This window comes from Schistocerca serialis, chromosome 8, assembly GCF_023864345.2.
Source record: "Schistocerca serialis cubense isolate TAMUIC-IGC-003099 chromosome 8, iqSchSeri2.2, whole genome shotgun sequence".
NCBI lineage: Eukaryota > Metazoa > Arthropoda > Insecta > Orthoptera > Acrididae > Schistocerca > Schistocerca serialis.
The window spans coordinates 147,149,193-147,177,060 of NC_064645.1; the positions used below are offsets into that span (position 1 = coordinate 147,149,193).

The 27,868-nt window shown below is 44.4% G+C and overlaps 1 protein-coding gene and 1 non-coding gene across 2 annotated transcripts in view; both read right to left on the minus strand.

The window, feature by feature from the left end:
• Nucleotides 1-1,855: 1,855 nt before the first annotated feature.
• LOC126416526 (facilitated trehalose transporter Tret1-like) overlaps nucleotides 1,856-27,868 on the minus strand; it is a 123,628-nt gene continuing 97,615 nt past the window's right edge. The window contains exons 4-6 of the mRNA XM_050084273.1: nucleotides 27,553-27,832; nucleotides 12,557-12,844; nucleotides 1,856-2,400 (exon numbers count right to left, since the gene is read on the minus strand). Coding sequence (XP_049940230.1) covers nucleotides 1,897-2,400; nucleotides 12,557-12,844; nucleotides 27,553-27,832 — 1,072 coding nt within the window. The 3' untranslated portion in view covers nucleotides 1,856-1,896. The remainder of the gene's footprint in view (nucleotides 2,401-12,556; nucleotides 12,845-27,552; nucleotides 27,833-27,868) is intronic.
• On the minus strand, nucleotides 26,687-26,761 carry Trnat-ugu (transfer RNA threonine (anticodon UGU)). Its single transcript has one exon. It is a non-coding gene; the product is annotated as a tRNA-Thr (tRNA).

Sequence of the window (27,868 nt, forward strand, 5' to 3'; positions counted from 1 at the left end):
GCACGGTTTTGCGGTGCGGTCGCAAAACACAGACACTAAACTTATTACAGTGAATAGGGACGTCAATGAACGAACGGACAGATCATAACTTTGCAGAAATAAAGAAAAACTTTTCACTCGAGGGAAGTCTTGAACCAAGGACCTCTCGTTCCGCAGCTGCTCACGCTAACCACGGGACCACGGCGCTCCGGAGCTCAGATTATCCTTGATGTTGCTTATCTTCTCATGGACTACTCAGTTTGTATATTTTGCTTATTTTTTCATAGTTCCACACAACTTCTTCCTGTTTTCTCGATCGATCTGTATTCGGTTTTTCAAGGCCTATGCACTGTGCCAACTTATAACGAAATCTGAGGGGGGTGTGATGGGGAGGTTCCCTTGTTAGGATAAGTTAGTATAAGTTAGTGTAAGTAGTGTGTACGTATAGGGAACGATGACCTCAGCAGTTTGGTCCCTTAGGAATTCACACTCATTTGAACATTCTCCCAGATTTTACTGGAAGAATGATGAGGTTCCCACATTTTTCCTTCTACTCATCCACCGTTTTTTGCGAATCCTCGGTCTAAAGAGACAGTGCTCGCTCGTAGGCATACGTAAACCTTTGGCTGTAACGTTCTTGGAAGGTTTACAGTATACTGCGCTGTATACGCGTGAATCACTTTCTCCATATCCCGTCGCGATGGTTCAGGGTTTGGTTACAAGTCTTTTCGTAGTCGCGACCTGGAAAGAGAACATAGGTATGTGAATATTTTATTATACGTAACGCTACAGTATTTCGATTGACGTCGACGAATGAGAATTCTCGACTCACCTGTTTGATCAGACGTTTTAATTACAATGCCTTCCTGCAAAGTTATTTGCACAGTACTTGTGGACGCCGTAAGTACAATCCTTTCATGGAGATTTATTTGCAATCCTTTTCATACTTTTTATAAAAATATTAATACGTAAAGTATATTGAGCATTATTTCCTTGTAAGTAACCTAAAAGACTCTCCAGCCTAACAGGCCTTCGAAGGCCTTCGACCGCCGTGTCATCCTGACCTTAAGACGTCACTGGACACGGGTGTGGAGGGACATGTGGTCAGCACACTGGTCTCCCGGTCGTCGTCAGCTTTCGTGACCGGAGCCGCTACTTCTCAGTGAAGTAACTCCTCAGTTGGCCTCACAATGTCTCTGTGTACCCTCCTTGCCAACAGCGCTCGTCAGACCTGAACTGTCATCCATTCTAGTGCTAGCCAAGCCCGACTGCGCTTGACTTAGGTGATCTGACGGGAACCGGTGTTAGCACTGTGGCAAGGCCGTTGGTAACGTAAAAAAAGACAATAAAAAAAACTGATTCTCCCAGAGATACTTGAGTCTCCGACCCTCGGATAACCGTAATCTACTCTTTCAGCTGCACCATCCACGCCTGGGGACTAACAAATGACTTATCTCTCGCCAAGCCCGCGTCTGACTCCCATTAATATCACGCTCATTTTTGGCCAAGCCCTGTATGTACCATAAAGTTGGATGAAATCGGTAATGACGACTAGGCACGATCACCTGTGAGTACGCAGACTCCGGTTCTCTACTGGCCGAAATACACATGTTTTTTTCGATACAGTTTAAGTTGACGTGTCATGTTTTGTCGGCGAATAGTCAGATGCACACTTTAAATGTTTCTGGGCAGCAGAATTTGGGTCAAAACCTGACGTCGCGACAGTATGTGTACGTAGTTGGCGCAGAACGTAATTTTGCAACATATTTCGGATCAGTCCTCCAGAAGGGGCGCAGTCCAACATAAGTATTCTGGAAGCGTCACTCCCGTGCAGGGTGAAACTGAACGTGGCAGACTAAACGTTACGTATAAAACTGCGAAACACGTCAGAAATATCTTCGGCACAAGTAGAACGCGTCATTGGGAGCTGCTAACGATGACATCCTTTCCACCGTTGAGTTCCTTGAGGATGTCCTCCAAAGGTCGTCCCTTGGTTTCCGGCAGCAGCCACCATCCGACGAGGCTGCAAGTCAGACAGGCAGCGGCGAAGAACCAGAAGGTGCCGTACACTCCCATGGACTCCGACATGGTTGGGTACAGTTTGGTCAGGATGGTTGCAGTGACACAGACCATCGTGTACATGGCAATGGCAGCCAGACCTCTGATCCTCGGAGCCGCGATCTCGGAGAGCACCACATATGGCAGTGGGTTCAAGCCAAACGAATGCATCAGCACGTATATGGACAAGCATGTGGCAGGCAACCATCCGACGGACGATATGTCTACGTCTGTCTCCTGCTTGAGGTACATGTAGACCCCCAGGAGGGCGACGCAAGTTCCAATTACCGCATTGGAGAGGAACAGCAGGGGTCGTCGACCGAGGCGATCCATCGCCAGAGCGGACGCCAGACCGCCAACAACCTGTGCAAACAGAAGAAAAATGGTAACTGTACGCTTGGAAATGTCTTTACCGTGTTTGTTTTCGAAATATTAGGTTATTGGGGATGCGATTGTGTAAGTAGTTATATAAATCACGTCTGAATTCACATAGAGTACTATTCATCCTGGACTTAGTACACCGAACAAAAAATTAATCACCCACAGGAGACATCAAGGTAATGCGCTATCGAAACGTCAGTCAGAAGCTTCTGCTAGATATTGTGTAACTGAGGAAACATATAAATTGCATTTCTCACTGTTTGCTTTTGTGGTTCCCAGTTCGAAGACTGCTTTGATGCAGCTCTCCATGTTACTATATACTGTGCAATACTTTTCATCTCCGAATAACTCACTGATATCCGTACTGTTCTCTTTGTCTACCTGTACGATTTGTACCCCCCCCCCCCCTCCTCTTCCCTACTTGCCACTAATACTAAACTGGTGATCCCTTGACGCCTCAGAATGTGTCCTATCAACCTATCCCTCCCTCCCAGTCAGGCTGAGCCTCAAATTTCAATTCTTCCCAATTCTGTTCAGTAGCCTCTCGTAAGTAACGTGATGCACCCGCCTAATCTTTAGTCCTGCTCTCTCTGCCACTGAAAGTCACTAATTCCCACTATACATAACTGCAATCTACCCATTTCTCCAGAGTGAGTTCTTCACTCTGCAGCGGAGTGTGCGCTGATATGAAACTTCCTGGCAGATTGAAACTGTGTGCTGGACCGAGACTTGAACTCGGGACCTTTGCCTTTCGCGGGCAAGTGCTCCACCAACTGAGCTACCCAAGCACGACTCACGTCCCATCCTCACAGCTTTACTTCTGCCAGTATCTCGTCTCCTACCTTCCAAACCTCCATCCCGAGTTCGAATCTTGGTCCGGCAAACAGTTTTAATCTGCCAGGAAATTTCATTCCCATTTCTCTTTTCAAATTTTCTGACCTACTTACTCTGGGTATAGCTCTAGTTTTGTTTCCTAGATGACGGCACCCTCCTGAGTAATCCCCGTCCGGCGATCCTAACTGGGAACCATTCTACCACCTGAATATTCTGCCCACGAGAAGGCCATCATCGTTTAACCATACAGCAGAGCTGCGTGCCCTCGGGAAAAATTACGACCGTAGTTTCCAGTTGCTTTCAGCCGCTCGTAGTACCAGTACAACAAGGCTGTTTTGATTAATGCCACAATCAGTAAATAATCTAGACTGCAATTAGTGAAAACGCTACTGGCCCATTCTTGAAATCACATGTTTCTCTGGTCTCCGTCGTGGCTGCAGCTACCATACGGCTACCTGTACCACCAACGGCAAGGTGCCTAGTTCAAGGGAGGGGGGGGTGAGCAGTTCCTCACCGTATTGAGGCCATTATTAATACTTAGGACTGTGTTACACGGTATTAGTGTGACATATCCGGGAACGACTAAATTTTTATCTGTGTGCTGCTGTTTTCTCCCTTGAAAGCTTGAAAAAGCTCGTCTGGTATTATTGATACGGGAATGTGTAGAACCATGTTAATTTGGACAAGAAGAAACTGAACGTATTTTAAAACTAGGGTAATCGAGATACGTTGAAATTGAATTATCAAGTACGAAATAAAAGAGTATTGAAAAGAACCTACATTGTTAAGGCGTTTGGTACAGTTCCCCACAGTCGTTTAATGAACGAAGTAAGAGCATATGGACTATCAGACCGATTGTGTGGTTGGATTGAAGAGTTCCTAGGTAACACAACGCAACATATCATTCCCAATGGAGAGAAGTCTTCCGAAGTAAGAGAGATTTCAGGTGTACCGCAGGGGAGTGTCGTAGGACCGTTGCTATTCAAAGAAATGGTTCAAATGACTCTGAGCACTATGGGACTTAACTTCTGAGGTCATCAGTCCCCTGTAACTTAGAACTGCTTAAACCCAACTAACCTGAGGACATCCACACACATCCATGCCCGAGGCAGGATTCGAACCTGCGACCGTAACTGTCGCGCGGTTCCAGGCTGTAGCGCCTAGAACCGCTCGGCTACCCCAGCCGGCCGTTGCTATTCAGAATCTATATAAATGACCTTGTGGATAACATCGGAAGTTCACTGACGCTTTTTGCGGATGATGCTGTAGTATTTCGAGAGGTTGTAACAATGGAAAATTGTACTGAAATGCAAGAGGAGCTGCAACGAATCGACGCGTGGTGGAGGGAATGGCAATTGAATCTCAATGTAGACAAGTGTAATGTGCTGCGAAAGATCCTTTATCATTTAGATACGATATAGCAGGTCAGCGACTGGAAGCTGTTAATTCCATAAATTATCTGGGCGTAGGCATTAGGAGTGATTTAAAATGGAATGACCATACAAAATTAATCGTCAGTAAAGCAGATGCCAGACAGAGATTCATTGGAAGAATCTTAAGGAAATGCAGTCCGAAAACAGTACACTCGTTCGCCCAGTGCTTGAATATTACTCACCAGTATGGGATCCGTACCAGATAGGGTTGATAGAAGAGATAGAGAAGATCCAACGGAGAGCAGCGCGCTTCGTTACAGGATCATTTAGTAATTGTGAAAGCGTTACGGAGATGATAGATAAACTCCAGTGGAAGACTCTGCAAGAGAGACGCTCAGTAGCTCGGTACGGGCTTTTGTTGAAGTTTCGAGAACATACCTTCACCGAGGAGTCAAGCAGTATATTGCTCCCTCCTACGTATATCTCGCTAAGAGACGATGAGGATAAAATCAGGGAGATTAGAGCCCACACAGAGGCATACCGACAATCTTTCTTTGCACGAACAATACGAGATTGGAATAGAAGGGAGAACCGATAGAGGTACTCAAGGTACCCTCCGCCACGCACCGTCAGGTGGCTTGCGGAGTATGAATGTAGACGTAGATTAAGCGGCTAAAATGGACACCATGTCCAGTAGAAAGTTGCCTGTCTAACCGTTTCCACGGGCAAAGAAATAAAAAAAAGTGTTTCATACATTGCTGACAGATTTTAAAAAATTTAAAATGCTCTCATATATTCATTATAGGGTATAATCTTGAATTAAAGGTGTAACAAAATTAAGTCAAGTGTTAAGGTTAGAAATAGTGTGTCGATGGAGCGTTAAGTCACAGAGCACAAATTACCCACACTGCACTGCGGTGACAAACGCCAGGGCTTACCCCCCTACATCGTGACGGACATTCTTTTGTCCGGCGTGGTACAGCAGCTCGATGTGGCGTTGACTCGACAAGTCTGTGGAAGTCCCCCGCAGAAATATTGAGCCATGCTGCTTCTGTAGCTATCCATAACTGCGAAATTGTTGCCGGTGCAGGATTTTATGCTCGAACTGACGTCTCGGTTATCTCCCGTAACTGTGCGGTGGGATTTATGTCGGGAGATCTGGGTGGCCACATCATTCGCACGGATTCTCCAGAATCTTCTTCAAACCGATCACGAACAACTATGGCCCGGTGACGTGCCGCATTGTCATCCATAAAAAATTCCTTCATTGTTTTGGAACATGAAGTCCATGAATGGCTGCAAATGATCTCCCACTAGCCGAACATACCAATTTTCAGTCAGTGATTGGTTCATTTGGACCAGAGAGGACCCATTCCATTCCATATAAACAAAGTCCACGCGATGACAGAGCCACCATCAGCTTGCACAGTGCCTTGTTGACAACTTAGGTCCATGGCACCGTGGGGTCTACGCCGAAATCAAGCCCTACCATCGGCTCTTACCCACTGAAATCGGGATCATCTGATCAGTTCACGGTTTGACAAACTGCCTGTTGGCTTATGCCTCGGGTTCTTCAGCCGACGTTCATGTAATCATTTTACTGACGTTTCGCCAGCGCGGGTGGCTGGCATTGTCAAAGCTTCACCCTCCATCGCCGATGGTGATCTGGATCCGAGCTCGCGGCCGCAGACTATATGTACCCGGCGCGCCAACGTCCGAGGGCTTCTCCGCGGTCATTTCCGGTGCAGTTCTCCTCTTGCTATGTGCGACGGTCGTTTGCTGCAGTACGGGAAGCCAGGATCCGTTTACCTTAAGGCTTTCCTCTTTCTTGTTGAAGCTGTTGGCGTGTTTTTGTATTTCTACAGCTTCTCTGAACAAGCGCGTGTGGTAGTGCTTCTCTACAGCCAGAACTTCCGTGTCGGCGAATTATTAGAGAAGCACTATCACACGCGCTTGTTCAGAGAAGCTGTAGAAATACAAAAACACGCCAACAGCTCCAACAAGAAAGAGGAAAGCCTTGAGGTAAATGGATCCCGGCATCCCGTACTGCAGCGAACGACCGTTGCAGGTAGCAAGAGGAGAACCGCACCGGAAATGACCGCGGAAAAGCCCTCGGATGGTGGCCCGCCACGTACATATAGCCTGCGGCCGCGAGCTCGGCTCCAGTTCACCACCGGCAATGGAGGGTGAAGCCTTGACAATGCCAGCCACTCGTGTTGGCGAAACGTCAGTACAATCGTTAGATGAACGTCGGCCGAAGAACCCGAGACAGAAGCCAATAAGCAGTTTGTCAGCAAGTGGCCACGAAACCCTTAATAGTTTTGTAGTTCACGGTTTGCCAGTCGTCTAGGATCCAACCAATATAGTCACGAGCCCAGGAGAGGCGCTGCTGGCTATGTCGTGCTGTTATCAACGGCACTCGCGTCGGTCGTCTGCTACTATATAGCCCATTAGTGCCAAATTTCTGCGAAGTGTCCTGACAGATATGTTCGCCGTATGTTTCACAGTGATTTCTGCGGTTATTATACACATTGTTGCTTGTTTGTTAGCACTGACAACTCTACGCAAACTCCGCTGCTCTACGCCATTAAGTGAAAGCCATCGGCCACTGTGTTTCTCGTGGTGAAAGGTAATGCCGGAAATCTTGTATTCTCGATACACTTTTGACACTGTGAATCTCGAAATGTTGAATTCCCATTTGAAAATGGGATGTCCCATGCGTCTAGCTCCAAGTACCATCACGTGTTCAAAGTCTGTTAATTCTCGTCGTACAGCTATAATCACTTCGGAAATCTTTTCACATGAATCACCTGAGTACAAATAATAACTCCGCCAATGTACTGCCCTTGTTATACCATGGGTACGAGATACTACTGCCATCTGTAAATGTGCACAGAGCTATCCCTTGACTTTTGTCACCTCCGAGTATATTCATTCAGTATTTGAGAATGAGAGCACTCAAGACTTCCAACAAACTTTACACATATTTTCGAAACTATTTGAAATATTTCTTGCTGCACCCTCCAAAAAGCCGGACGTACTCTATGGCTGAATCTAGGGAAGTAATGTAGAGAACAGCCGGCCAGGGTGGCCAAGCGGTTCTAGGCGCTTCAGCCTGGAACCGCGCGACCGCTACGGTCGCAGGTTCGAATCCTGCCTCAGGCATGGATGTGTGTGATGTCCTTAGGTTAGTTAAGTTTAAATAGTTCTAAGCTCTAGGGGACTGATGACCTCAGAAGTTTAGTCCCATAGCGCTCAGAGCCATTTGAACCCTCCAAAAAATTATGAAACGAAAAGAGTTCAGAATGGTTCAAATGGCTCTGAGCACTATGGGATTCAACATCTGAGGTCATCAGTCCCCTAGAACTTAGAACTACTTAAACCTAACTAACCTAAGGACATCACACACATCCATGTCCGAGGCAGGATTCGAACCTGCGAGCGTAGCGGTCGTAAACGAAAAGAATCTATCGCTTACTAGATTTTCGCTGTTGATGCAGTAAAACTTTGGCATTAGGCGTGAGGTTTTTAATTCATTACTTGTTTGCTACCAACTCTATCCGAATCTCATTTTGTAGGCAGTATTCACATATATCACCGGATGCAGGGGCAAAATTATATCACTGTACGACTCAGAGTTCAGGAGTGTGGTATTTTAAACACTGAGATGCGTGAAAAACGGAGCACGATTCTTTAAGGAATCGTAGGGAGAAGGTCACTGGTAGGTGACGAAAAGAAGCTTAACGGGAGAAGAGAAAGAGACAAGCTAGTGAGACATCTGCTACTGCATCTAGGAACAGTTAAGCTGTAGAAGGAAAAATCAGTCGGGAGAAATCGGTGGCTTAATTTGGCAAACTGGCGCGCCCAAGGCAAACTTGAACTTCGTCTGCCCTTCCCCATTCCACCCACGGTCCGTGCCGACATCTCTCAACGTTTTTGTTTCATCGTATTCGCTGCGCTGCTTAGCCTGGTTCTTCCCTTATTGGGATCAACAACACTTCACGTTAAATTAACAAGTACACATTTCAATAATTGTTTTTCCTGTGATATAATTCAAAATGTGTAACATGCAATTCAAATTCGTATTTCTTGCAACAGTAACGCGATTCCTTTTGCATTCTTTAATTGTCCTTTACTACAAATCGTAATAAACAATAAATACAAAATACATCGTCATAAATAAAAGTGAAATGCATTTCTACACGAACTAGCGTTAGTCAAAACTAGAAGAAAAGTTGCTATAATTGTGTGTCCGGAAACCAGTACGTGTTGTGACGTGGGCCTTCGAAGATGGCGTTCACGGCCTGCATTTAAGTATGAGGCAGGATTCCCGAGAGTTGGGGTAGTAAATTACCGCATCATGCACGAGGGGGTAGATGACAATCCTCGAGCAGTTATGAAGATGAAGAATCAAGATGGCTTCTTTAATGAACGCACAGTAATTATTGGTGCGAGACTCAAAGGGCAAACACTTCACCAAACGGATTAACAGGTGCTGTGTAACAACGATTTCTGCCCGATGAACTACCAGCATTTTTGGAGAATGTTACCCTTGCAGAAAGACAATGACGGTGCTTTATGCACGACTGCGCAGCACCCCATTTCGTACGGATCGTGCAACAGTATGCCACCACGACGCTGCGTGGCGATCCGGTAGCACGGCCACCCCTTTCACCGCATGTTCATCAGTTTCGTTTATAGTTATGAGGAAGTATGAAGGCACTGTGGACGCCCAGCCCATCGGCAATGTGCATACGTCAAATGGGCGTGTGAAGAAAGCTCGTGACGCAATTCGGATGGAGCCAGATGTATTTGAAGAAGTGCGTGATTCATTGCCAAGAAGGGTTGAAGGATGTGCCAGAATGTATAGTAACCACACGCAATACTGCGTACACAGGGTGTTTCACAGTTCATTTTACACACTTCTAGAGATTGTAGAGGGGACTAAGTAGATCAAGTTTTGCATAGAAAGCCATGTCAAAAAACGTCATCCAAGGACGCTACAGAACGTCAAAGCTATAAAACGTAAGAGCCTGTAGATGTACATATACAGGGTGTTACAAAAAGGTACGGCCAAACTTTCTGGAAACATTCCTCACACACAAAGAAAGAAAATATGTTATGTGGACATGTGTCTGGAAACGCTTACTTCCCATGTTAGAGCTCATTTTATTACTTCTCTTAAAATCACATTAATCATGGAATGGAAACACACAGCAACAGAACGTACCAGCGTGACTTCAAACACTTTGTTACAGGAAATGTTCAAAATGCCCTCCGTTAGCGAGGATACATGCATCCACCCTCCGTCGCATGGAATCCCTGATGCGCTGATGCAGCCATGGAGAATGGCGTATTGTATCACAGCCGTCCACAATACGAGCACGAAGAGTCTCTACTTTTGGTACCGGGGTTGCGTAGACAAGAGCTTTCAAATGCCCCCATAAATGAAAGTCAAGAGGGTTGAGGACAGGAGAGCGTGGAGGCCATGGAATTGGTCCACCTCTACCAATCCATCGGTCACCGAATCTGTTCTTGAGAAGCGTACGAACAATTCGACTGAAATGTGCAGGAGCTCCATCGTGCATGAACCACATGTTGTGTCGTACTTGTAAAGGCACATGTTCTAGCAGCACAGGTAGAGTTTCCCGTATGAAATCATGATAACGTGCTCCATTGAGCGTAGGTGGACGAAACTAAAATGAGCTCTAACATGGAAATTAAGCGTTTCCGGACACATGTCCACATAACATCTTTTCTTTATTTGTGTGTGAGGAATGTTTCCTGAAAGTTTGGCCGTACGTTTTTGTAACACCCTGTATACGGGGTGATTCTGTGATGAAACTACAAACTTTCATTGTTAATGGAGATGGGTAAATGTATCAATTTGAGGTAAGGGTCTGTGGTCCGGAAACGAGTGAATCGAAAGTTACAACCGAAAATCATTCTGATATCCCTGACAGTGGAATACACATACCGGTACTGTTGCTACTAAGAATGTAGGGTATGCAACTTTCAGAGGTGGTAGTGTGGGCCAAGACTAGAAAAGATGTCCAGTAATCATGGATTCTAAACTGTACACGTGAGGAGCTAGGAGCATTTGTTCATCTTCGCCAGTGTGAAACACATCTCTATTGAACAATGTACATTTTCGAACTCATGTTTACTAGATACTTTTCCTTGTTTTGGTCCATACTAACGTCTCTGAAAGTTACCTGCCCTGCAATCTCAATAACAACAGTTGCAGTACATGTTTTCATGTACAGTACATATACGTGTACTCCACGGAATCACCCCGTATATACACACGTTTACAAGCGCCGGCGCCTGTAACGTTCTCTGCAGCATCGTTGAATGACATTTCTGACATGGTTTCCTGTGTCAAACTTCAACTAATAAGTCCCCTCTACAACGTCTAGAAGTGTGTAATATGAATTACCCTGTAGTGTCTGCTTCCACGTAAGAGACGGGAGAGAAAAGACAGACTGGTCCTGTTGTGTATATAGTTCCGCGTAGTCAGCGCGTACACAACTTTCCCACTAGAGCGCGCCCCGCTAAGCACAACAGCGCAGGTGTAGCGCTCGTCCGTCTCCGCACTACGACATGGCGCTGTCATAGAGACGGACCAAATTCTGCTTCCGCCGATCCGCGTATTAATATGTAACGCAGCCAATGAGATTGCTGCTAATGTAGAACCTTTTCTCCTCGCGAATCACACTCGCGCAGTGATACCTGGACGCTCGAGGTATTATAACGAGTGTAAAGACCTCCGACTAGTCAGTCTGCATTAGTCTACATCAGTCTGCACTAGTCTGCACTAGTCTGCATCAATCTATAGTCAGGTTTCAGTCTGCGCCTAATAAGGTTATCATATTCCTGTACATAGCCATGTAGAGAAATGTATAGACACTTTGTCAACTATCAGAGATATGTGAGAATAAGATTAACGTACCAAGCCCAAAGGAACTTCAGATTGTCAATTGTAAACAGCATCCAGAATCAAGTTACGTAATATCTATGATTTTTATTATTTTAACAAATGTGTGTGAAAATTAGTCAAGTTCTTTTTAAAGTTGGTCACTGTCAATCTGCAACTCTAAGCGTGCAAGTGTCATTTCTATCGTCTGACCTAACGGCAGAAGATAAACCCGCCACCATAGGACCACGAGATATATTGCTGACACTCGCCTACTTCGTTAGAGCGACAAGTCAACTAATCTGATGGTGTGTGTACCGAAGGTCTTACAGTAAGCACACCACAGGTTCCTATCTCAACACATACTGGTCTGTGGACGTAAAATTATAGTCATTTTTTTTGTTTTGACCAATTCCTGCAGAAACATTTTTTTTTATTTTAACATTTTTATTTTTATTTTAGAAGTTCTATACGCTCTTCATGCTTTTGCTGTGTTGCTCTCTTCGTATAATGAGAGTGGCCCCACATTGCAACCAAAGGAAACACGAAAAGACGGTCTATGTATCGAGTAGTAACAGGACTTACTGAAGTGTAGCTCCACAGGGTCGAATTTAAATCTCTTCATGAATCCTTTCCATGCATTTCCGTTCCCTCACTATTTTAATGAACTTCAGACGATTCCTTACCTTTTCTTTTCTTATTTATATTCTCGTTCCTCTTTCTCTCGCTTCTCCTCCTTCATTCCCTTTTTCTCCTACCTTCACCTTATTTTTTACTTACCAGCGTGGAAACGGCACCCAGTGCATACTCTTGGGCTGACATACTCTAGTTGAGCCACTAGAGCTCCAAAAGGCTGGGTTGTGCATAACACATTACAGAGGATGTCTGGTGTAGTTGTGATGGTAGAGTTGAAAATAACAGCCACGAGGTACGAGATAAGAAAAGACTGAGAAAACCGTGAATCCAATCGAAACGCTTGACATGGAGGCTGCTGAGCTCTGAAGCAGTAACGTACCTGCAAAGCACCTAAGATGATTGTTGCCACCTCGGAGGGTACGGATCCTCCAGCCTCATCGAACATGATGACGGCGTAGTTGAGCACAGCGAAGGAACCGCAGAGCTGCAGGTTGGTGCCTAGGTTGATGGCGTTGGCGAAGCCCCTGAGCGAGGCCCTGCAGCAGAGTTCGTTGAGGGTGACGCGTCCCGTGCCACCTTCTTCGTCTCCGGCCAGCGATGCCTGAATGCGTGCCATCTCGCGCTCCACCTGTTCCTCTGAGATCCCTCGACGCAGCCACCTCAGCACCTATAATACAGGACGCACGCCCAACTCACTTAATGTCCTAACTGTCTGAAGCACAATGATGCCGTGAAAGCCACGGATCAGTGCAGTCAGACTGATGCGGTATATCTACACTCCTGGAAATTGAAATAAGAACACCGTGAATTCATTGTCCCAGGAAGGGGAAACTTTATTGACACATTCCTGGGGTCAGATACATCACATGATCACACTGACAGAACCACAGGCACATAGACACAGGCAACAGAGCATGCACAATGTCGGCACTAGTACAGTGTATATCCACCTTTCGCAGCAATGCAGGCTGCTATTCTCCCATGAAGACGATCGTAGAGATGCTGGATGTAGTCCTGTGGAACGGCTTGCCATGCCATTTCTACCTGGCGCCTCAGTTGGATCAGCGTTCGTGCTGGACGTGCAGACCGGTTGAGACGACGCTTCATCCAGTCCCAAACATGCTCAATGGGGGACAGATCCGGAGATCTTGCTGGCCAGGGTAGTTGACTTACACCTTCTAGAGCACGTTGGGTGGCACGGGATACATGCGGACGTGCATTGTCCTGTTGGAACAGCAAGTCCCCTTGCCGGTCTAGGAATGGTAGAACGATGGGTTCGATGACGGTTTGGATGTACCGTGCACTATTCAGTGTCCCCTCGACGATCACCAGTGGTGTACGGCCAGTGTAGGAGATCGCTCCCCACACCATGATGCCGGGTGTTGGCCCTGTGTGCCTCGGTCGTATGCAGTCCTGATTGTGGCGCTCACCTGCACGGCGCCAGACACGCATACGACCATCATTGGCACCAAGGCAGAAGCGACTCTCATCGCTGAAGACGACACGTCTCCATTCGTCCCTCCATTCACGCCTGTCGCGACACCACTGGAGGCGGGCTGCACGATGTTGGGGCGTGAGCGTAAGACGGCCTAACGGTGTGCAGGACCGTAGCCCAGCTTCATGGAGACGGTTGCGAATGGTCCTCGCCGATACCCCAGGAGCAACAGTGTCCCTAATTTGCTGGGAAGTGGCGGTGCGGTCCCCTACGGCACTGCGTAGGATCCTACGGTCTTGGCGTGCATCCGTGCGTCGCTGCGGTCCGGTCCCAGGTCGACGGGCACGTGCACCTTCCGCCGACCACTGGCGACAACATCGATGTACTGTGGAGACCTCACGCCCCACGTGTTGAGCAATTCGGCGGTACGTCCACCCGGCCTCCCGCACGCCCACTATACGCCCTCGCTCAAAGTCCGTCAACTGCACATACGGTTCACGTCCACGCTGTCGCGGCATGCTACCAGTGTTAAAGACTGCGATGGAGCTCCGTATGCCACGGCAAACTGGCTGACACTGACGGCGGCGGTGCACAAATGCTGCGCAGCTAGCGCCATTCGACGGCCAACACCGCGGTTCCTGGTGTGTCCGCTGTGCCGTGCGTGTGATCATTGCTTGTACAGCCCTCTCGCAGTGTCCGGAGCAAGTATGGTGGGTCTGACACACCGGTGTCAATGTGTTCTTTTTTCCATTTCCAGGAGTGTAGAATTGCAAAAAAACTTTACTTGGTACTATATCAATGATCATTAAAAAGGGTACAATCATATTGAGGATTTCTTGAACGGCATATGCCAGGCAATGTATTGGAACTCCTGCTGATTTGCTTCTGCGTCCATGTTCTGCAAACGTCACTGAAGTGCGTAGCAGTGGGCATTTCCTGTTGTACCAGTTATTGGTGCTTCTTCCTATTCCATTCATGTGTGTGAAGCATGTCTGTTTAACGCCTTGTAGCATGCAGTAATTACTCTAATCTTGTTTTTGCGATCCCCAGGAGAACAGTGTTTAGGGGATTGCACGAAACTCCTAGTCACCACTTATTGTTGGTTCTTGAAACACTGTAAGTTGGCTTTTTTGACATAGTTTGTGTCTTTCATCATGTGCGTGCCTGTTCAGTTTCTTCAACATTTTCATGACACTCTCTCAGCGTTAAAGGAAACCTGTGACCATTCGTGCTGGTATTCCTAGTGTATATTCAATATCTTTCATTACTCCTATCTGCTCCATGTCTCACACCGTTGAGTAATATTCTAAAATGTGTCGTACGTGTGTTTTACAAGCAATCTCGTTTGCAGGCTGACTGCACTTCCCTATTATCCTACCAGTGAACCAAGATTTGTCACCTGATTTATCCATACTTAGTGTTGTGTTGGCAGAAGAGCCAACACGGTGTTACGAGTGGAGGCCGAAATGCATGCGTTTTAGCTCGCGCAGGCTGGCGTGAGGAGGGAAGGACTATACTGCCGTGAGGTCTGGAACATGACAAGGAATTAGAATTCAGAAAGCGGACGTAATTAGTTTGATACTTAACTTTAATCCATCAATGATCAACGTCGCTCTTGACGGTACATGATTCACAATATTATCTGTTCAGAATAGTAACTGAACATGGCGCCTTGCTAGGTCGTAGCAAATGACGTAGCTGAAGGCTATGCTAAACTGTAGTCTCGGCAAATGAGGCGTATGTAGACAGTGAACCATCGCTAGCAACGTCGGCTGTACAACTGGGGCAAGTGCTAGGGAGTCTCTCTACACTAGACCTGCCGTGTGGCGGCGCTCGGTCTGCAATCACTGTGGCGACACGCGGGTCCGACGTATACTAACGGACCGCGGCCGATTTAAGTGTGGTGTCTGGCGGTGACACCACACTTAGTCTGTGTGATCTTGTGATACCATATTCTTACAGCTACACTCAGATATTTATATGAGTTATACAATTCCAATTCACTGACGTGGTAGTCAAAGGGCACAAAATCTCGAGTTGCACAAATATTGAAGCAGGTCTTTGTAATATTTTCAGGTGATGCAAAGACTAATTACTTTCTTTGAAAGTACATTAGTTCTTGTCTGAAAGATGAAATCTCTTCAAATGAACTAATCCTGTTAGAAATAGGAGCTAAATACAGTATCAACACACAGGCTACAAACAAGATATTGGAGAATCTGATAACAGGAAGTGAATACATAATCAACACGAATGGAACGAGAATGTTCAGTTTTTGTTTCTAGACATGCTTGTCGAGAACTAAGCCTGTTTGGAAGAGTACCTAAGTGCAGCGTCAACACACAAGTTACATACAAGACAGTGAAGTATCTGATAACAGAAAATGAATACATAATAAAAAAGATAGGGTAACAAGCGAGCTAAGAGCAAAGGAAATAAGATGCATAATAAGGGAAAAACTAACATTAAACCAGGAAACAAAAGTGAAGAAGAAAAAGTGTACATGAAAATAAGAGATAAATTTGGAAAGAACATGCCCTTATCACAATAGCCGACGTGGGAGCCCTATAGTCGTAACGAAATAGGAATAATACAGTCACAGGTCTGTAAAATTTCTAGGAGACAGTAGCAGAATGAAGTTAACCAGTGGCTCAATACAAAGATAAAGGAAAATACACAGGAACTTTAAAAAAATTTCACACCTATTCACAAAACAGGAAATGAAACGGCTAAAAGAAAAGAATCCCAACGCACCAGCTTTACAAGGAATAACAAAATTCATAAGCAGGACATTCCAATCAGACCAGTTGTGTATTTTAGAAGTGTATCTACGTATTATTCGATCTGGGGCCAGCGCACCTGCCCAAATCCTGTACGAGATGTGACGACAGCCAAGGCCATCTGGGAACGTACAAACACACGATAAACATAAGAATAAGAAACATCCACAATCGCAAGCAAATAGCACACGCTCTGCGACAACAATGAAGTATCGTACAAGACTGGCAGCATGTTGAAAGAATCAACAAGGACTGAAAATAGCCGACAGGGTGGCCAAGTCTTTACAAAAGAGAGTGAAGACAACCAACACTAGCACAGACAAACACAACACATTTCGAATCTGTCAACTCACATGTGAAGACCGTAACTCAGTTTTTAGTGGACACAAAGGCAAAAATTTCAGATTTAGATGCAACTATGACAAAGAGGGTAATTACGACTGACAGTAGCAGTTGCACATTTTTTTATGGGTAGGCGGCAAGCACCAAAAGACATAAAGACCAACCTAAAAATTGTTAAATGCAGCAACAAGCCCACACAGAAACTTACAACAGAAAAAATTACCCTATACCACAAGCCACAATAAGGACATAATGAATACAAAGCGCTCTACAATAGAGCCCAATTCTCAGCGCTCTCTCTCTCTCTCTCTCTCTCTCTCTCTCTCTCTCTCTCTCTCTCTCTCTCACACACACACACACACACACACACACTCCATCCTGTAGAGAAATAGAAAATTGGAACCAACAGAGAGTAAATACACTCAATTTAAATACACAGGCTCTACCCTACTGAACAAAAAAAGTATTTATTGACAGTTGAATATAATGACAGTGCTATATTCTAATATTAGCAACGCAGGAAAAAAGCATAGTTTCGCTTGAGGCCTAAGATTTTAATAAATGTGCCTCATATAATAGTGAAAAATCCTAATCAATTGCAGATGACAACGTGGAACAAAATATCAGCTATACTATGTCAGGTAGCCACATAAAAAATTATGTGAAACTAAGATATTTTTTCTATAAATAATTTAATAAATCTGAATACCGTAACTCAAAACTATATTTATTATAATGGAAAATTTCTTTACATGTTATTTGACAGAAAATACGTGAACACGCTGAAACTGGACAGAAACATCTTTGGGAGTTAAACAGAACAATCTGTGTTTGCTCAAGTGATGACTGTATTTCCATAATTATTAGATTAGGCCAGTTACAGGAAATACAGCGCAAAGAAGCATTTAAGCAGTCATTCTTCCCATGTTCCACTCGTGGTTGGAAAGGGAACAAACTCTAACACCTGGTAGAATACTAAGTAACCATTGTACTGCTCTTCACAGTTGTTAGCAGAGTATGTACGTAGCTGTGGATGTGAATAAAAGATTGGGCGATTACGTAGCAGAGCAGCGTTTTTCTTGGAGAAAGTAATTCATATTCACTCATATATTATTAATCAGTTATTTCAAACGCACATGTGAAATACACTGACGGAAAAAAATCGTGACACCAAGACGGAGTTGTCCGACATACAGGAAAGTTGTTAGAGGTGTTGCTACATCTGAAAGATGAAAGCTATTCAAATTACGCAGCAGTCGCATGAGTCGTGCTAGTAGCGTCGCTATGAGGATGCATCGCTGGTCCGCTTTAAATACACGCTGTAACAATCATAAGCGTTAGTTACCTTTGGGACGGGAGGTGGTACGTTGACGATAGTGAAGTTTATCGTCAAGGCGACAAAGACCCCTTTGTTAACACAGCATTGAGTTTGAACGAGGTAGTGAAATAGGGATTCATTATTCCTTCTGCGATATTGCAGAAAGACTTAGCAGGAATGTAGCACATTGTACATGATTTCTGGTAGCGGAGATCACGAGAAATTGCGGTTGTAAGGAGACCGGGCTCCGGAATACCACGTGGCACTACCGAGAGGGAAGCTCATAGTGTTCGGCGCATTGCACTGCACCTAAAGCAGCAATTTAAGCCGCATTTGGCACCACAGTGACGTAACGAACTGTTACAAGTCGGTTGCTTCGAGGACGACTTCGAGCCAGACGCTCTGTAGCGTGCATTCCATTACCCCAAACCACCGCCATTTACGACTTCAGTGGTGTTAAACGAGAGCCCATTTGGTCGGGAGGCGGCTAGAAGAGGGCCTGCAGCCAATGTGTTTGCATTCTAGACACACTGGATCTACACCTGGGGTTATGGCCTACGGTGCGATATCGTACGACAGCAGAAGCTCTCTCGTGTTTATCCCACGCACCCTGACTGCAGATCTGCATGTCAGTCTGGTGATTCGACTTGTGCTGCCATTCATGAACAGCATTCCAGGGGGTGTTTTACAACAATATAATACTCTCCCACATACCGTTACTGGGACACAACATGCTCTATAGAGTGTCGAGTTGTTGTCTTGACCTGCACCATCACCATATCTGTCTCCAATCGAGCACATATGGGACTTCATCGGACGACAGTTCAAGCGTCGTCCACAAACAGTGTTAACGGAACATGTATTGACCAATCCAACAGACATGGAACTCCGTCTCACAAATTGACATTCGGCACCTGTCAAAACATTTCGGACACGCTTGCATTCAACATTCTGGCTGTTACACGGGTTATTAAGGTACCAGTACTTCATATTTGCTGTTGTGGACTGGCAAGACAGCCAATCCACAGTGATGGGTAGCCGAAAGGCACGCGTTTAGCCCACGCAGACTGGCGTGAGGTCTGGAACAGGACAATGTCTTGAGAATTGCAAATAAAGCACGAAGATCTTGGAATACGTAACTTTAATCCATAATTGGAGAACATCGCTCTTGTTGATACATCAATAATAATCTCAATATAAACTGGTAATGGCGCCTTGCTAGGTCGTAGCAAATGACGTAGCTGAAGGCTATGCTAACTATCGTCTCGGCAAATCAGAGCGTATTTGTCAGTGTATCATCGCTGGCTAAGTCTGCTGTACAACTGGGTCGAGTGCTAGGACGTGTCTCTAGACCTGCCGTGTGGTGGCGCTCGGTCTGCAATCACTGACAGTGGCGACACGCGGGTCCGACGTATACTACCGGACCGCGGCCGATTTAAAGGCTACCACCTAGCAAGTGTGGTGTCTGGCGGTGACACCACATTTGCAATGGCTTATCTCCCGCTAACATTAACCTGTGATCTCCCAGTGTTAATCACTTAAATATAAAAAATGGTTCAAATGGCTCTGAGCACTATGGGACTTAACATCTGAGGTCATCAGTCCCCTAGACTTAGAACTACTTAAACCTAACGACATCACACACATCCACGCCCGAGGCAAGATTCGAAACAGCGACTACAGCAGCAGCGCGGTTCCGGACTGAAGGGCCTAGAACCGCTCGGCCACAGCGGCCGGCTATATAGCTAACGGCCTCTCCTACTTACATGTATTACCTTGACAAACCTATTCCCAAAGTTTCATTATCCTGCTTTGATTATTTTTTGGTGTTGCGACTTTTTTCCCGTCAGTGTATAACAACCTATGAAGAGTAATTAGACACGTTAACTGCATGAATGAGACTACAGGTATATCGGGAAGAATACTTAGTCACATTGATCGCGTCTCCTCGGGGCCATGGCTAAACAAATGACAACATCTTTATTTCGAAATGAACTTGGACACAATATTTACGACCTCAATACGTTTTAAGACATTCAAATAAAAATGAAAACGTGTGTCAAATAATTTAATTTATACCAAAAAATAAACTCCCTGTCCTAATATGGATGGAGGAAAATGGGGTTGAAATCAGTGAAGATCCTCAGAAATGAAATAATATTAGCGAAATTAAAAAACCCAGCGTAATGTGTGAAGTTACAACCATTAAATATTTTTGTTCTACCGGGGGATTCCGACCCTGATTTCGTGATTTTCGCAGGCATCCACCTTAACCGTCGGACTATCTGAGTACCGGGTGATCAAAAAGTCAGTATAAATTTGAAAAATTAATAAGTCACGGAATAATGTAGATAGAGAGGTAAAAATTGACACACATGCTTGGAATGACATGGGGTTTTAATAGAACAAAAAAATATTGCTAGACGCGTGAAAGATCTATTGCGCGCGTCGTTTGGTGATGATCGTGTGCTCAGCCACCACTTCCGTCATGCTTGGCCTCCCAGGTCCCCAGACCTCTGTCCGTGCTATTATTGGCTTTGGGGTTACCTGAAGTCTCAAGTGTATCGTGATCGACCGACATCTCTAGGGATGCTGAAAGACAACATCCGACGCCAATGCCTCACCATAACTCCGAACATGCTTTACAATGCTGTTCACAACATTATTCCTCGACTTCAGGTATTGTTGAGGAATGATGGTGGACATATTGAGCATTTCCCGTAAAGCACATCATCTTTGCTTTTTCTTACTTTGTTATGCTAATTATTGCTGTTCTGATCATGACATTTTTCGAACTTTTGTATTTTTTTGGTTCTAATAAAACCCCATGTCATTCCAAGCATGTGTGTCAATTTGTACCTCTCTATGTACATTATTCCGCGATTTATTCAGTTTTCAAATTTATACTGACTTTTTGATCACCCGGTATATTTACAGTCGGGAATCGATCTTAGATTGCCACCAACTTTTTTTACGTGAGATTTTCGAACAATACAGATAGGGATTGTCCAGTGGGGGATATGGTGGTAGAATACCATTTTGAAACGGATTTCGAGGAGGATCGTGTCGAAAGCATTAAATTCGTAGGAATTAATTTAATGAAGCCAGCGGGATGAAATGAATAACAAGTAATATCAGCGAAAACATGCTCAGAAACTCTCTCTCTCTCTGCAATATTTAATGCGGGTGAGCGTCGGGTAGTATAGGAAACGTAAATATTTTCTAAATTATATTTTCTTTAGCTTGCATTGGGACATTTTTCACACTAAACCATACTCTGACTCGTTGCTAAATTGGATTTTGAAACTCGACGTCATAACTTTAAATTTTCGCTGGTTTTTAAAAATATTCTTCCACTTTTTTCATGTTGGTCTTCTAAAGTTTTGCACAGTTGTATCGGACATGAAATTGTTATGCGTAGAGAAGTCATATTTGTTAGGAAAAATTGTAATTGGATCATAAATGGTCATAATATTGAACCTGTCGATCAGTTCACCTAGACTGTGGAATAATGTCCATGATGAAGTCTGCTGCTCGCTGCAAACTCGTGGATTCAGTTGTCCTTAGCCTTAGGTCTTCATGTCTTTTCGTAGAATCACAGTAAAAGTCTTTAGCTGCTTTCACTTTTTTCTTACTGAAACTTTGCTTTATTTTCAGGTGCTCTGAATATTTGTACTCTAGGTTTAAAAACTCGTCCTTACTGAATGGCGTATGCCGCTACCCAAATATTAACATGATCGCAGAATACTGTTTCCTGTTCGTCGATGAATGTCCTCTCGAAAAAAAAAAAACCTTTTATTTTTATGAAACATGTTTCGTGGCCACTGTATTTTAAGTCAATTCACTGTAGAAAAGAGACTTTTCTAATACGAATTTTAGAGGAAATAACCCTCCTCGTACTTTCAAAGTGATACTTCAGCATGCTTAACTGCACAATAGCAACTGATTCCTGGCGGAATCGTTGACAAAGCAATTCTCAATTCTTCATCGATGTATCTGAGTCCCCCCCCCCCCCCTCTCTCTCTCTCTCTCTCTCTCTCTCACTCTCTCTCTCTCTCTCTTTGACATGCTACGGTCGCAGGTTCGAATCCTGCCTCTGGCATGGATGTGTGTGATGTCCTTAGGTTAGTTAGGTTTTAGTAGTTCTAAATTCTAGGGGCTGATGACCACAGATGTTAAGTCCCATAGTGCTCGGAGCCATTTGAACCATTTGAAAATGGTAACAGCACATTAATTGCCAATTGGGAGGTAGCCCGTATTCACTGCTTATTGACAACAAAAATGCATCCAGAGGCACGTAGAAAAATTTTTATTTCAGTATCTTGCCTGCTTTCAAATCTGCTCGTTCCTATTTTAAGCCTAAACTTTAATTTTCGAAAAATGTTTCGAATCCACGAATGGATCGCGAACCTTGTCAAAATCTTCAGAACTCTCTCCAAAATATTTTTTGAAATTCTGCTCCAAGAAAAGAAGGTGCTCTTTAATTAAGCCCATCAACACCTTGTTATGGTCAGTATGGGGTCATACAGTTAGGAACATATCACGTGACCCATTTTCAATTGCCTGTATCCACAAATTTAACTTTTTAATAAATCCTTGAATATTAACCATACCAGTTAGAATATTTTCGTTTTCGTTTTGCATTTTTCTCGTTAATTTAGTTAACTGCACTAAAATACCCGAAAGACACGTCATCTTAGATAATCATCCATTGTCTGCAAATAAATCCATAAACTTATGACCCTCGACAGCCAAAAATGCAAGTGCCTCCTCAAATGATTGCATTAACATTTTACCTCGAGTTAACAATAGTACTTCTGTACACAGAAATGCAGTGTGCTGTGATCCAAATTCTTCACACTACAAGTTAAAATGGCGCATATGTAGGCATCGCAGTTCGATGAAGCTGATGTCTTTTACTATTTCGTCCTCCACAATTTTCAGAGGATATTGCAAGGCGGACTAACAGTGGCTTCGCTGTGAATGAGACAATGCTTGGTTTATAAGTTAGGATTTACTCCGCGTACTTTACTCACGAACCCTTTCAACTGGCCTGTCATAGAAGTAGCTCCATTGGTGTAAACACTAGCACGTTAGCTCATCCGGACGAAATATTCGTTAGCTATACGAAATATCTCTTCACTGGTTGCTCGTTTGGATAGTTCTTTGGAAAAAAAATTATTTGCAATTACATCCCCATTAACATACCTTAAATAGGAAAGAAGTTCAGCGTGACCGCCAATGTCGATGGACTTGGAATCAGAAATGAGAACTTACGACTGGTGTTTATTCTCTCCTTCAAAATGTCTTTGATGTCATTGGACATGTCGCTAACACGGCTGCTGATTGTGTAAGCAGAGAGAGGAATTTTTGAAATTTTAGTTACAGCTTCTGAACCAACGATTGTTTTTACCATTTCTTTACGCACGGGCATTGACAACCTTTCTGGTATTGTGTGGTTTCTTTTTTATCTTTACGATAAGTTAGGCTGCCTTACAGTCACCTTCCTGTACTTTGTACGAAACACGTGCCGATGTAATCGTGAGCTTCACTTATTTCTTATTTTGTTCCGACACAACAACCGTCTAAAGTAATTGACGTCTTCACTATAGAGAGGAATGTTTTGTTGACAGATGTAGTTTCAATTTTGTGGGCATTGCTGCATTTTTTTTACCACACACAACTCACTCGGGGATCTGGGCATGCTGTGTCACTACACAAAACAGTAAGATAAATAATTAAGATAATAATTATTATGTTGTCCTTTAACTACGATCAGTTTCTTTTTTTCGGGCCAGAGGGTTCCACTACTTGCACTCAAAAAAAATGGTTCAAATGGCTCTGAGCACTATGGGACTCAACTGCTGAGGTCATAAGTCCCCTAGAACTTAGAACTACTTAAACCTAACTGCGGTTCCAGACTGCAGCGCCAGAACCACTCGGCCACCAGCGGCCGGCACTTGCACTCAAGGCCAGACCTCTCCGTACAGTGAACTAATCCATGCCGGAAAAAAATAGTTTACTAACACTGTGACAGAAAATACTGATGTAGCAGTCACAACATTCGCACTATTGCAGAGCACAGTTCTGATAAAACTGAACTGAAATACTCAAACAATGGAAAATCTAGGATGTAATAATAACAGAATTGTTGAATTGACACACTACGTTGTTGTCTGACAGTCTATGGGTCCTTTGGCGGCGAAAGAGCAATAAAGTTTCAGAAACGGCTACCAACTAGGAAAAAATGTGAAAACAATGGAATAAAAATAATAAAAGGGGGTCATTTTTGTCAAACCCCAGAATTTTAGGGAAAAGAACGTGCAGCCAGCCGCACATAAAGATGCGCGTGCAGTGTTGCGGCCGGCCGCTGTGGCCGAGCGGTTCTAGGCGCTTCAGTTTGGAACCGCGCGACCGCTACGGTCGCAGGTTCGAATCCTGCCTCGGGCATGGATGTGTGTGATGTCCTTAGGTTAGTTCGGTTTAAGTAGTTCTAAGTTCTAGGGGACTGGTGACCTCAGATGTTAAGTCCCATAGTGCTCAGAGCCATTTTTTGCAGTGGTGCGGGCGAGAGTACAATTGCTCAAGGAAAGCAAAGTAAAACAACTATATCGAGTAAATACATAAAATTTATTTTCAGTAGGAATATCACTTTTATCAGTATGCGTTAAATAATTAAAGAATGAACAAGCACCTTTATACTTAAAATCGAAGGAAATAAATTACATTTCATTTATTTGAAAGAGTAATAATTCGAGGTATGTCTAAAATCGAACTCCCTTACATCTAACCGTGGTTAAATAAGGAATGCTGGCTTAACAACATCTACCAACCAAGGCAGCAGAAATTACAACTATGCCGACTCATAAGATGCCAATACATAAACATAAGATAGCGGGAAGCAGCAATTCCTCAAATGTTCTAGCCACAGTATCACAATAAAGGATCCCAACAAAAACATGGCGACCAGACATCTGTCATCCAAAACACGCCACTAAGACCAGACTAGCATAAAGCTGTATGTGTGATTCAGTGCCTTCAATGAGCTGCAAAGCTGCCCCCTTGTGGGACGCCAGAGAACACTTCACTAAGAAACGAAGACCAGAAAAATTCGGTGAGCAGCAGGAATCGATGCGAGTGTACGTATGATTTAGTTGCACTGTATCTAATTGGGTGATATTTTCATCTAGCAACAGAAAGGCATTTTCAGAACTTAAAATTAAAGGAATAACTATATTTAACGACCATTCATTTGGTAAAGTCGTAAACTGGAAGTTCTGTGTGGAAATTTTGCCAGAATGCGGGGAACCGTTGTGCACCCAAGAGATTGTGGAATGTTTAACAGCAATCCTATACAGAAAATCAAAAGCAAAATTAATGTTCTCTAAGGCTCTCAGCTAGAAGAATTGCAAAAACAAGAAGAACTAATTGTTAAGAGGATGAAAGCGATAGTTTACTTGAAAATAATTAGAATTCGAGAACATATCTTCTCTGCTTCTGTCGGATTTCTGGGTGGAGAAAGAATTAGACGATTTCGATGTAGATTTAAATTACAAGTTAAAAATTAAGGTGGATATTATTAAAAGTACACGAAAAAAAACGTAAAGAAATAAGGGAGAGGAAGGACTGAGGCTTAGGAATGGGGAATCGAGTGGGGGAAGGCGGAAGAGGATGGAGAAGGGGGAGTGTTGGATAGGTGACTATAGATAACAGTAACGCTGAAAGTATAAGTCATGAGGTCAAATGTGATCAGAATGCCTTTTGTCCTCCTACTGACGACGTTTTAATCAAATTCACATATGTTGAAATTTCCCATATTACATGAACTTAAAATTGCCGCATTGTTTACTCTCTACAATATTTTCTGGGCTTTTCTTATGCTAACTGTATGCCGGCCGGAGTGGCCGAGTGGTTCTAGGCGGTACAGTCTGGAACCGCACGACCGCTACGGTAGCAGGTTTGAATCCTGCTGGGAGTATGGATGTGTGTGATGTCCTTAGGTTAGTTAGGTTTAAGTAGTTCTAGTTCTAGGGGACTGATGACCTCAGAAGTTAAGTCCCATAGTGCTCAGAGCCATTTGAACCATTTTGCTAACTTTGTAATGTGATTATTTCCTTAACACATGAGCATTATAAGCCCATGAATCACCTTTCGCGCACATTTTAATTCACTACCGATTTTTTGCTAAGATAAATACTGTAAAGTTGTCACCATCTGTTGAAGGTGAATACAGAGTTCATCAATCCTCTGTCTTCATTCGATTCTTTCCAGAGATAAACTTCACAAGTATCACTGCAATACTGTGTGTCTGATACGAAATTGACGCCCGCGGCATCCAACAGAAGTTTTTCTTTACACACCATCACAGTGAGTGTAAGTTCTTTTTGTGAAAGTAAACCCTCATAGATTGTACTTAAAGAAGACATAACTGTCTATGCTGCTCTTTTTGAGTATCCAATCCTGTTGCCAATACCCACAAGAAATTAAACTATATATGAAGATAGTAACTGTTTTCGAAAGAACAGATACCATTGATGACCGTGCAGCTTCTCTAGAATAAATGATAATTAATTGAAAACCTCAGCTGCCGACATGTGTTGTTGACATACCTCGATGTGGACAGCTGAAAGTGTGTGTCCCGACCGGGGCTCGAACCCGGGTTCTCCTGCTTACATGGCAGACGCTCTGTCCATCTGAGCCACCGAGGACACAGATGAATAGCGCCACTACAGGGACTTATCCCTTGCACGCTTCCCGTGAGACCCACATTCCCAACTGTCCACAATCTCCATACGTAATGTTCCTAATAAATACTTTGCCCTTCCACTCATCACTCGCGCCCACCAAGGGGACGATTCCCGTAATAGTTCGGGCAACCTGTGCCCATTCGCACAGACGAAGGTCAGGTGGATAGAGCGTCTGCCATGTAAGCAGGAGATCCCGGGTTCGAGTCCCGGGCGGGACAGACATTTTCAGCGGTCGCCATCGAAGTATGTCAACAACACCTGTCGGCAGCTGAGGGTTTCAGTTAATTATCATTTAAAAAATTAAATTTTGTCTGAACAGGCCTCGGAACCGGCCTGGTTCCGGCCAACCATCGTGTCTTCTTCAGCGATAGGCATCATTGGATGCGGATATGGAGGAGTAAATGGTCGGCACATTGGTCTCCCGGGCATCGTCAGTTTTGGTGACCGGAGCCACTACTCAATCAAGCAGCTCCTCAACTGGCCAAGTGCTGAATGGACCCCAGTTGCGACTAGAGCTCGACGGATCCGGAAGCTCACAAACACGAGTGCCACTCAAGTCTGACAGCGCTGAACTTTGGTGATCTGAAGGGGAACAGTGTTACAACTGCTGTAAGACTGCTGCCGCTTGTATCCATACATGCCATTAAATTGTGTGAGGTGGGAGAAACAATAATACAATTTGTACGAAAAATGTAGTTATTAGATTGTTGCCGTAAAAACTGAAAAAAAAACAGCCCTTGCAGCAGCTATTACCTTTCTCGCCTGCTCATACCGATGAACGGTTGCCAGCCTGTACGGTGTCTCAGGCATGAAGGCGAAACAGATGATGAAGATGGCTGCAGGGGCGATGTTCACGTACAGCACGGTGTAGTAAGGCAGGACGGCGCCGATGACGTAAGCGAACAGCAGGCCGCTGTTGCACAGCAGGGGCAGCAGGCAGCCCAACCTGCCCCGCACCTCGTCGCTGGTCGTCTCGCTGACGTACAGCGTCGTCAGCATCAGCGACCCGGCGCTCTGCACACCGGCCAGCGCCCTGCAGGCAGAGAAGGTGCAAGGTACTGACGACACA